The 11,952-nt window shown below is 40.7% G+C and overlaps 1 protein-coding gene across 1 annotated transcript in view; it reads left to right on the top strand.

Annotated features, from left to right (window-relative positions):
- The window catches only part of MTBP (MDM2 binding protein), a gene marked incomplete at its 5' end in the record, with an annotated part of 29,063 nt that overhangs the window by 16,916 nt on the left and 195 nt on the right, over nt 1-11,952 (top strand). The window contains 5 exons of the mRNA XM_009079741.1: nt 980-1,075; nt 6,041-6,307; nt 7,578-7,824; nt 8,910-9,023; nt 10,587-10,652. Coding sequence (XP_009077989.1) covers nt 980-1,075; nt 6,041-6,307; nt 7,578-7,824; nt 8,910-9,023; nt 10,587-10,652 — 790 coding nt within the window. The remainder of the gene's footprint in view (nt 1-979; nt 1,076-6,040; nt 6,308-7,577; nt 7,825-8,909; nt 9,024-10,586; nt 10,653-11,952) is intronic.

Here is an 11,952-nt window from a genome sequence, read left to right as displayed (position 1 = left end):
GATAAGGTCTCCCCTGAGCCTCCTCTTCTCGAGGCTAAACACCCCCAGCTCCCTCAGCCTCTCCTCATGGCACTTGTGCTCGAGTCCCTTCACCAGCCTCGTTGCTCTTCTCTGGACCTGCTCCAGCACCTCAATATCCTTCCTGAACTGAGGGGCCCAGAACTGTACACAGTACTCAAGTTGTGGCCTCACCAGCGCCGAGTGCAGAGGCAGAATCACCTCCCTGGTCCTGCTGACCGTGCTGTTCCTGATCCAGGCCAGGATGCCATTGGCCTTCTTGGCCACCTGAGCTCACTGCTGGCTCATGTTCAGCTTTCTGGCTATCCAAACTCCCAGAAGCATGGTGTTAAGTTTCAGATACTGCTACATCTTCATCTCTTCTCTCCTTTAGAGATGAGATGTGACGGTATGCTGGAATCTGGCAGGAATCTGTCCATCTTGCAATGGCATATTCTGTTAAAATACTTTCAAACAAACACATTCATATGATTTAGTTGCAGAGAGTCACTAGCTGGAATTGAAATATCACTGGAGACAAGTTGTAGGTTATGAAACCTGGGAAAGGTGAATGCTAGGTGAGACAACAGCTTGAAGCTAAAGGGAAGAAATTAACTGCTTACAGTGCTGGATTGAAAAATGGGAGGTTACTTCCCACTTCCTCTCAGTTCATTCTACTGCTCAGTTGCCCCATTGTGAAATGGGGTGATATTTGCCTGTTTTTTTGGTAAATTATTTGGAGCAATGACCTCAACTGGTTGAAATGTCTAAGAGTTTCTGTAATAATAACACCTCAGTAGGAATTAGCTGAATTTACATTCTCACTTCAATAAAGATTTAATTTTCCATTGATGCTTTACCCTGGGGGCTTAGCTGCAAGGCATGCTGTTTTGGTCTTTCGACGTCAAGGCATTTGTTTCTGATTTTTGGAAGTATAATGACTGCAACTAGTCAAAATAGATCTGTATTTTTCTTCTTTTAGTGAAAACGCATTTCTTTTGACACCAGAGCTTACCCCTCGGAAACTCAGAGGTTTGCCTTTTGAAAAAGCAGCTGGATGCCATTATCATGGACTTGAGTAAGTTTCCTGGCTTCTTTTCCCAAAATTATTTTTTAGTTTCCAGTCTAGGTATAATTAGAAACATTTCAAGCAACATGTATATTAATTATGGAAAATTTTATATATCCTCTTCCTTCATTGGAAGCTTTGCACATGCCACCTCTCCTTTTCTTTGCTTTATTTTAGTCACTGGTTTAAATTGAAACACTCCTGCCTTGATGGTAGTATGAAAAACTTTTAGGTTTTTTCTAAGCTGTACTGCTGAAGCCATTCTCAGTGTCTGAAGATTTTAATTCAGAAATAAGTGTCAAGGGAAATAGGGTTCATTAGTACATACCAAGCTCCAGGGGCAGCGCGTGAACATAGTTTCTACTTTGAAATTTAATTGTAGGCCCTTTCAAACTAATAGTCATAATGTTTATGAGACCTGCTGTGAAGCTACCTGTATGTTCAGGAACCTGAAAACAACACCAACAGGTAAGTGTTGGTGGTAAGAATGTTCAAAAGGATCGATACGGTTAGGACTGTATTTAGTCCCATCTAGCAATGATTACTTGTCAAAACTACAGATGAGTAAACCTCATGTAATGTAGCTGTATAAAACCAATTTAGAATTGTCATTGAGAGAAGAAAAAGACATACAGGAACACTAGAGTAGGTAGGTTCCTTTGTTAGGAACTGCAGTGATAGAACAAGGAGTAATGGGTTTAAATTGAAAGAGGGGAAAGTTAGATTAGATACTAGGAAAAAACTTTTTAATGTGAGAGTGGTAAGACACTGGAACAGCTTGCACAAAGGAGGTCATGGTTGCCCCAGTCCTCGCAGTGTTCAAAGCCAGGTTGGATAAAGCCTTGAGCAAACTGGTGTAATGGAAGGTGTCCCTGCCCATGGCAGGGGGTGTTGGGACTAGATGATCTCTAAGGTTCATTCCAACCCCTTAACAGTCTATGAGTCTATGATTCCATAGTTCAGCTTAACTCTTCCATATAGACAGTCTCAGTCTTAGCATAGTATATATTAAGAAATGCAGTAGATACCAAGTGTAGGCAGTTTGATCTTCCTGCAAATTTCTGCTGCCTCCTAAAGTCACATTTTCAGATTATTAGAATGTGACTAATGATATTGCTGGTATTTTTTTACTATCAATTTTACAAATAGTTTGGTTAAGCTTATGTTTAATATCTAGTAATTTTAGCCATGTTCTCTAGGGAATTCAAGCACTCGTTCTATCTCTTCAGTTACCTATTTCTTCTCTTTTTCTGAGTAGTAACTCATGAGCCTGTTAGGCTTCTTAGATTTGTCATAAAGTGGCCCAGAGAGGCAACTGGATAAGTAAGTGAAATGCATATGGTAGGTGTGGGAAGAAACAACTTGGCCATTGTCTGTTGTGATGTGGTATCTTGCTGACCTCAGCAAGGAATGTGCCTGGGATTTCAATTAGACACAGTACAGCTTGTGCTGCCTCTTCTCATGGCAAAATATGACAGGCATAGACCACAGGGGAGGCATGGGTATTGTGGAGAGGAGGGAGACCCTGGCATGTTAATGTTACAGGGGGAATGTGCTCAGCAATATGGGAGAGAAGCAGTAGAGTGAGATAGTAGAAACTACTGTGAAAGGGAGGACCCTGCAGCTGTATGAGCAGAACATATTGTAGCAATGGTATTGTGGTTTTGGAGCAGAAGTGATTTGTACCATGGAGTCATTATTGCAGTTTCCATCTGCTTAGCTGCTGTATTTGTATTTGGAGGTAAAGTCTTGTCAACAAAACAAGGAGTAGCAGTTCTCAGAATGCTTTGACTTGGAAGGGACGTTAAAGATCTAGTTCCGATGCCTGTGCCATGGGCAGGGGCACCAAAATCCTCACATCCTTCTTCTTAGTGCTGCTCTTAATCCATTCTGCATTCAGCCTGTGTTGGTGCCTGGGATTGCTCTCAGCCAGGTGCAGGACAACACTTGGCCTTGTTGAACCTCACGAGGTTCAACAAGAGGGGCCCACCTCTCAAGCCTGTCCAGGTCCTTCTGGATGGCTTCCTTTCCTTCCAACGTATTAACTGCAGCACACAGCTTGGTGTTGTCAGCAGACTTGCTGAGGGTGCACACAATCCTGCTGTCTGTCACCAGCAAAGATATTAAACAGCGCCAGTCCCATACTGACCCCTGAGGAATGCCACCCATCACTGCCCTCCACCTGGACATCAAGGTGTTGACCACAACTCTGAGTGTGACCATCTAGCCAGTCCATTCACTGAAGTCAAATGCTTGGCACAAGTCCAGTTAGATTGTAGCAGTTGTTCTTCCCGTATCCACCAGCCCTGTAACCCTGCTGTAGAAGACCACCAGATTTGTCATGTATGATTTTCCATTAGTGAAGCCATGTTGGCTGTCACCAGTCATCTCATTATTTTACATGTGCCTCACTGTAGTTTCCAGGAGGATCTGCTCCATGATCTTGCTGGGCACAAAGGTGAGACTGACTGGTCTGTAGTTCCCTGGATCTTCCTTGTTTTCCTTTTTAAAAATGGGGATCATACTTCCTCTTTTCCAGTCAGTGGGAACTTCACTGGAATGCCATGACTTCTTAAATATGATAAATCGTGGCTTAACCTCTTCATCTGCCAGTTCTCTCAGGACTCATGGATGCATCTCATCAGGTCCCATGGACTTGTGCACCTTCAGGTTCCTTGGATGTTTTCAACTTGTGCACCTTCAGGTTCCTTAGATGTTTTCAACCCCGATCTTCTCCTACAGTAGGCAGTTCTTCATTGTCCCAGTCCCTGCCTTTGCCTTCTGCTCTAGCAGTGTGGCTGAAGCACTCAGTGGTGAAGACAGACAAAAACTTTGTTGAGTAACTCCATGAGCCTTCTCCATATCCCAGGTAATCAGGTCTCTTGTTTCCTTCTGGAGAGTGCCCACATTTTCCCTAGTCTTTATCACCAACATACTTAAAGAAGCTTTTCTTGTTGTCTGGGATGTCCCTGGCCAGACTGAATTCTATCAGGGCTTTAGCTTTCCCATCTGATCCCTGCTTCTCAGGCAGTTTCTCTGCTTTCCTCCCAGGATTCCTGTCCTTGCTTCTACCCTCTGTAGGCTTCATTTTTGTGTTTGAGTTTGTCCAGGTGCTCCATGTTCACCCCCACAGGCCTCTTGGCATTTTTGTCTGACTTGTTCTGTGCTGGAATGCATTGCTCCTGAGCTTGGAGGAGGTGCTTCTTTAATACTAACCATCTTGGGCTCCTCTTCCCTCCAGAGGGTTTATCCCATGGTATTCTACCAAGCAGATCTTTAAAGAGGCCAAAGTCTACTCTCCTGAAGTCCAGTGTAGTGAGCTTGCTGTGCACCCTCCTTGCTGCCCTGGGGATCTCAAACTGCACTATGTAATGGTCATTGCAGCCAAGGCTGCCCTTGAGCTCCATGTTTCCCACCAGCCCATCCTTATTGGTGGGAACAAGGTCCAGCATAGCATCTCACCTCACTCAGAGAAGGAAGTTATCATCAACACATTCCAGGAACCTCCAGTGGATTGTCCCTCCAGCAGAATCTGGGGTGGTTGAAGTCCCCCATGAGGATCAGGACTTGTGAAGATGAGGCTGTTCCTATTTATGATTAAATCAGATTTTTGGTGTAATGAACATGTGCCAAACACTGGAATCCTGTGTTGGAAAGAGAAAGTAATTGCCATTAAAGCAGTGAGTAAAATAGCAATTTAACTTCTAAAGATAAATAGATTTTTATCTTTACATGGGATGTGAGTACTCACGGGACTGAGAATATAAATGAGGAAAATTAAATACCTTGAAATTTGTAAGCTAAGAGAACTTAGTTTCTGATCAGATAATGAATTTATTTCGAATGGAAAGTCTTACTCAACTGTAGAAATGCATTCACTGGTCTGTTACTAGAAAAGTGAATTTCCCCCAGAATATGAAAATACTCTGAAGAAAGTGGAAAAATCAGATCTAGTGATTTAATATGACTCCATGTGAAGAGATAAAAGTAACAAATGTGTCCAGAGTTTCTAAGAGTGTAAAACATTGCTGAGCAGTTTGGAGGGTGGGCTGAGCATAGCTCGCATTGTTCACAATGCTTCTTAAGGAAAGGATGAAGTAATACTGGATAATACTGGGACCTTTCCCTGCATAGAGGTAATGTGAATTACTGGGTGATGGAACTCTAGTCTCTTGCAAGGAATCTTGGAAATCATTTACACCAGAGAAAAGTTAGTTAAGATGCAGTTTGTGGTGTTGTAAACTCATGAGTGTGTTTCACTGAGTTAGCACTGTTCATGTTACCCTTCAGCTCCACTGTATTTGAGTTTGTCCAGGTGCTCCATGTTCACCCACACAGGCCTCTTGGCCTTTTCATCTGACTTGCTCTTTGCTGGAATGCATTGCTCCTGAGCTTGGAGGAGGTGCTTCTTGAATACTAACCATCTTTCTTGGGCTCCTCTTCCCTCTGCAGGCTTTATCCCATGGTATTCTACAGTTTATTTAATGCAGTTTCTTCTTTTGATTTGATTGATTTAACCACATATCCATTGTAGTCAGTAGGAAACTTGTGCTTGTTCAGTGATGATTTTTGTAATTTTAGGTTATAAAATACATGAATCTCTCATAAAGCAATGTGAGAGACAAAGCTAAAGGTTGCATTTCAGAGAATGCAGATGGCAGACACTTCTTGGTCAAGGAAAACATTCTGCTAATGTCCATAGAAATCATGTATAAAACCCCAGGATAAAGACTTGCAAATAGCATATGATTCAGCTTCTTTGTAGGAATTGGACTTTACTCTTAAATCAATCAGGTGTGTGTTAATTTACTGGACTGTTCTAAGTTATCTTTCAGAGCAGTACACCAGTTCAAACAAAAAAAATGTTTTTGGAGTTCACATGGTTGTCAAAAGTAAGTTTTTCTGGGTTTTTTTTCTGATAGTAATAAAGCAGAGACTTTCTCTCACAGGTTTCTCACCCAATTTCAATTTTAGGTATTGTCTAGATAACAGAAGATCCTTAGAGAGAGATGTGGGGTATGCTGAGCTTCAGACTCGACTTATTCGCTATGAAACTCAGACTACTTGCACCAAAGAGTGCTGCCCTGTGCCAGTTGTCTTGAGTCCTCTCCCGTCTCCCGCAGTCTTGTCAGAGCCTGGAAGTGTCCCTGATGGAGAGACTTTACAAAGTGAATTCAAAACAGAGACATCAAGGCTAAAATGCAGATCAAAAGACTTGGATTGCTTTCATCCCAAGAAAAGGTAATGTACTGAATAAAATGAATCTTTAGCATGAAATATTTCAGTAGTCTCTTGTGAACTGCATCTTTTTTTTTATCTCAATGTTTCAGTGAAGCTATCTAGACAAATGTTCGAGTTGTTTAATCCTCTTCTATAGGTTCATTTTTTTTCTCAAGTGTGACCTCTCATTGATAGCAGTAGATTAATCAAAACCATGCAGCACAGGCACCTTTTATTTAAGAGATTTGGAGTTGTATCTTGCAAGTCTCAAGTGGCTTTGAAAAGATGACAGATAGCCTCATCTAGGACTGAAACTGTCAGTGCTGCTGCAGTACAAATAAACAACGAGAGGTTTAGGAAGCCAAGTACTGTACAAACAGAATAATTGAATTTCTAATCCAAAGGACTGCTGGCATAAGATGACCTACCAAAATTCAATCTTATTGTCAGCCTCGTTTATTAAAGTCTTTTCTGGAAGTTGAGTTTTTAAGATTTCCCTTTGTACCTTGTCCTTACTCTGAAGATGTAAACTCTTTGCATCAATGAAAAATAGCTGCTATATGGCACTGCTTCTGAATTCACTTTTTACAGTAATACTTCACTTCTTCCATCTTTCCAGTTTGATACCCTTTGCAGTCTGATCACAGTAAGCCTTTAACAGTGGTATGGTTTTAGGAATATTCCTATCTTTTGCAGCTTACTGAATAGCTAGAAAAGGTGTAATTGTACTTAACACTTCGCAAGTTGGAGTTTTGGCATTACTAACACTCTTAGAGTTGAAGGACCAAGGATTACAATGTTCCCATAGAATTCCAACACCCAACTTCCTGTAGTTAAAGATGGGTTGTGACATTCCTGTAGGGCCAACAGAAGTTAGATAGTTTCAAGAAGTTTTGTCTCATCATAAGACTTGAGGCCAGCAAACTGTGTTCTTCACAGCTGTCTAGATGAAGGGTCCATATGCAAAACTACCTCTTCTACCAAAGAGTTTTATTTCCTTAGTTATCTGATTTCTTCAGTTTGTTTCTAGACTTTTTTAATCAGAGGTGCAATGGGTCTATGTATCAGAGACCAATCCAGTCAGCAGTGTTCTTCTAATGCAAAAAATGTTGCATAATAGAATCCTGCCTTCCTGTCTGCTGTTCCCAGATGCTGTTTGCAAGCACGTACAGTACTTACTGCTTTGAGGCAGCATCCTCTAAAGCAGAAACAATGGCACCGAAATAACCAGTACAAAATCTAAAACCTGTTTCACTGATTTTTATCTTTTCTTTTTTTTAATTCTCCCTAGGCTGACCAAATCTGAGAGTACAGATTCCCTTCTCTCCCAGGCGAGCGGGAGCAGTGGGAGTCACTGTGCAGCTGCTGTCACGAGGAAGCGCGCCGAGAGATCAGTTGCGTTGGCCGCGATGCCGTTGAGGCAGCCTGAGCAGCCCCACACAGTGACCACTCTGGCTGGCCCAGCCAGTCACATAAATGCTGCTGAATCTGAGCCCTCAAAGCCTGCGAAGGAATCGAGATCCCAGAAACACACGAGGGTAGATATCTGTGTTATTTGCTCAGTGAAAAAGCATCTGCTACACTTCTTTCCATGGGACTTGGTTTGAAAAAAATTTTTAAGTCAAAGTGAATTGTCATTATATTATTGTTACATTTCATTCTGTTCACGTGTGTAAGTGAATCCTGAAGTCACTGAGGAGAGTGCTACAGAAGCAAGGAATGAAACAGTATGTAAGAAGTATTTTATCATGCCCAGGGAATTAAGGTTGAGAGAGATAACAAGTAGGAATAAAAATGGTGGAAATGAATATCAGTGAGTAGGAGTTACGAAATGTAGATTAATATAAAACCTAAAAGCACCAAAGAAACATCTGTGCTGAAAGGGTCAAAGCCATTGTGGAAGAACAGATTATTCTGAGAATAAAATGGTATTTCAGTAGTTGTACAAGTCCATTAATTGAGATAACATTTAACTACGATGGTGCAATAATGTTTGATTAATAGCTGTGTATATTAGCAATGCCTCTTTTAAAATGCAATGCACAAAACTGTTCTGGCATGGTGATCCTAATTTTCAATTAACCCCAGGGTGCAGAGAGGTCAGTGCAAGAATGTTGGTGTTGTACTGTCACAGGCAAGTTGGGATGACCCAAGTAAGCGTAAACTGGTGTGGCTCATTCAGACATACAGCAAAGTTTAAACATCTCTGATAGAAAAAATGACAGAGGGAATTTTCTAATGTGACTGTGGTTTCAGATTTTTTAAATTACTTTTAAAATATGGATGTGTCCAACAAAGGAATATCAATATAAAGAAAACTTATCTTGTTTTGGGGGAAGAAAAAAACGAAGCCAATATTGATTTTTTTATCTCTCTTCCAACTGATCCTTTACATTGCTTTGGCATGTAAACATTTCCTTAATTTTTCTAGATGAAGGAAATGGAAAGAGTTAAATAACTCTGCTCAGATTTGGTCAGTGGGCTGATGGCATTTGAGCAATGGATTAGACAGAGGCAAGATTAAAAAACATCAGGTTTTCTATTTTGGTTTTTTTAAACTTCCCTTGGTCAATTTTTCATGTCAATGATTGAGATGAACTTTTGTGTTTCTGCTGTTTCCAAGATGCTGAAGGAGGTGGTTGCTAAGACTCTTCGAAAATACGGCATTGCAGAGGATCACAAGTGCTTTGCATCCTGCAGCCAGCGACTGTTTGAGATATCAAAGTTCTACTTAAAGGTAACTAGAAGTCCTTTGTTCTTGGTTAAGTGACTCCATTCCTGAATAAAACTTGACATAGGCTGTGGGATACTCTGACTTGATTAAGCTAATATTTCCCTGTGGTATGTTAGTAGTGTGTGGATAAACCTCTGGACTTGTTGTCAAATTCAGAACCTAGTTTTACAGTATACATTGGTGGTTGTTTATTTGTTTTTAAACCTTATAAAACAGTAGTCTTTTCTGTTAGATGACATGTTAAAGCATGGGCCTGTTAGGTCAGGCCATGCTTATGCTCTGTTGCTTCCTTAGCTGTTGTAGCTATCTCCTAGCCAGAGCTGTGACAGCTCAGCTTCTGCCTTGTTTGAGGGCTGATAGCTTTGAGTGGCTTACAGAACTGACTCAGAATTCTAATTCTCTGTTATTGTAAAAATGCACATCTATAACACATACTGGCTCAGCAGCACCTGTAGAATTGCATCAGCCTCATTTTTAGGAGGAGAGGAGAATTCTTTCCATAATACCTAGGAAACTTTGTGAGACAATGCTAGAGCCCATGTTGGCTCTGGGCACAAAACTGAGTTCAGTTACAGTATGGGGTGTTTGAAAGCTATTGCTCACAAGCTGAGCTGCTGTTCCTGTTGATTTGCATGTGTTTAGCCTACCACTATCCGTGAACTAACTCAGTTTAGTCAACTTCAGTACAGGTGATTTAAGCTAAATGAAGTTTCAACTGAACAGGGCTGAATTCTTGCACAGGCAATCACAACATCTTGCTGATAAGCACCAACTTCTCCAATAACTGGAACACAGTTGCATAGTCATTCTGTAAGTGCTCCTAAAATGTCCGTGAAATATGCCATGAAGGAAGATCTAATCCAAAATCAGAAAGGGCTGCCTGTGGGGATCAATCAGATCACTGCTGTGATCCTGTCCTTCGGAAAGCTGATCCAGAGAGAGGTGTCACAGGATTTTGTTCTCATGACCTGTCCTGCAGCCCCAAGTCTGTGGGAGCCCTTCAAATCCTTTTGTGTGCTGCATACTTCAGAAGCACAATATTATAGGTATTAATTTTCCTCTGGAGACAAGTAGTAAATGAATTTTCTTGCTCTCTAGGCAAGAAGACTTGTTCTTGCTTAGTTTAAAAGAGTAGATTAGGTTGAATTAACTGAATGGCAAAACAGATAAGCCATTCTAGGTTTTTCCTTTCTTGCACTGATTTTCTGTTCTCATGTCCTCTTCTCTGCTCTTTGCCAGAACTCTGTATTGCAGTCTAAGCTCACTGATGGTTTCTGTGTTTATGTAGAAATAAGATTTCAAGCAAAAGTGTAAGAACTTTGACTATAATTTAAGAAAACACTTGAGCCACTAGGTTTGGAGATTGGTAAGGAAAGCTGCAACCCATTGGAATAGATTTTAATTATTTCCTTCTTTCATAAAAAAGGCAAAGTCAAACAATTCTTCTGTTGCTTTGAACAAGGTGATAAAAGCATAACACTGCCCTGGTTATCAGGGCTCTTATAACCCAAATTGGAGTGACCATATGAGTTTGCTGATTTCTGTGGCTTTTTGTTTCCTATTTAGGATCTTAAAACTTCTAGAGGACTTCTTGATGAAATGAAGAAAACAGCTAATAGCAATGCTAAACAGGTAAGACCATTTGTTTGTTTCTGTAACTAGCCAAGGCTAAACGTTGCTGTGGCAATTTGGCCATAGGATGGTTTGTCCACAGCTTTGAGAGATGTAAAGATCCATTCCCTTGGCTGTGAGTCTCATTTCATTCTGATGTCACTGAACTTTCTTGCAGTCAGTAGTCCCATAGCAAAATTTCCAGCTGTATGTATTCAGGGTTTGGATGCTATTTAGTTATAGTTGCCAATATGATGTGCTACAGTGAGAAATGGAAATGAAGGCAATAAATGTTTCCACATCACTGGATCAAAAAAATGAGAGATGAGATTTTTCTTGATTTGAGGGAAGCTTGGATCATTAGGGAATTCTTTTCTTGTGTTGAAGGAAATAACATTTCTTTTCAAAGGTTAGGAAGTAATAAGTGGGTCTATAAAAGGAAATAAATTTCTTAAAAGAAGCAATGAAAATTAGTACTTCTAATCTTGGGAATAACTGTAAGCACAAGGGTTATCAGATGAGGTTTTCTGTGTGTGAGGTGGGACTACCATGAACAGTAGCACAGAGCAAATGACAGAAGTAAATACTCCTCTAGAAATTAAGTAACTGATTTAAATTCTGAAAACCACACTGAAGGAACTACATGAATGACAAAAAAAATTGTCTTGCATATTTACAGTAGTTTTCAAAATCATAAATTAAGTGGAAGGATTTGAACTGGGGTGGTTAAGTAATAAAACCCAAACTTTCAAGGCAAACTGCTAGATCCACACAGAATTTATTCTATGAGAGCAGTATTTGCTGTGTTCTGTACTGTGTTCCCTTGTGAATTGCTTCCTACTGATGATAAGGTTTCAAAAACTACACAGGTTGTGATGTTTGGTGTTGAACTGGGATACTGTGCTGATACACTGCTTCTCACCACCATCCTGGTCTGGGCAGAAAATCAGTAGTTTTGTGTATGTTTGCTGTTGGCACAGAGGCACTAAAACAGTCCTAAGCTGCTTACCTCTCCTTGTATTGGGGAGTACTGTGAAACTACCTTACAAAAAATGTAATTGCCCAGGACACATCAGTGGTCTGAACAACTGCCCTGTTGGAAAGCAGCAGTAGTACAACAGTGCAGAGATTATCCTTTATTCTTTCTCTCATGGCATTAGAAGGCTCTTGTGCTGGAAGCACTAGCTGTTTGGCATCATGTATGAGCAACAAGTGCATATAGAGAGAGTGGGGTAAAGTAGCTCAATTCTGGGCTTCTAAAAACGCTTTTTCTTACAGCATTCTGTAAAATCAAATACGATTCTAGGGTAATGCTGTTTCC

The sequence above is a fragment of the Acanthisitta chloris genome, unplaced genomic scaffold (genome assembly GCF_000695815.1).
Source record: "Acanthisitta chloris isolate BGI_N310 unplaced genomic scaffold, ASM69581v1 scaffold10858, whole genome shotgun sequence".
Taxonomy (NCBI): Eukaryota; Metazoa; Chordata; class Aves; order Passeriformes; family Acanthisittidae; genus Acanthisitta; species Acanthisitta chloris.
The sequence above is the reverse complement of the archived record's forward strand: the minus strand, read 5'-3'. Positions and strand labels throughout refer to the sequence as shown.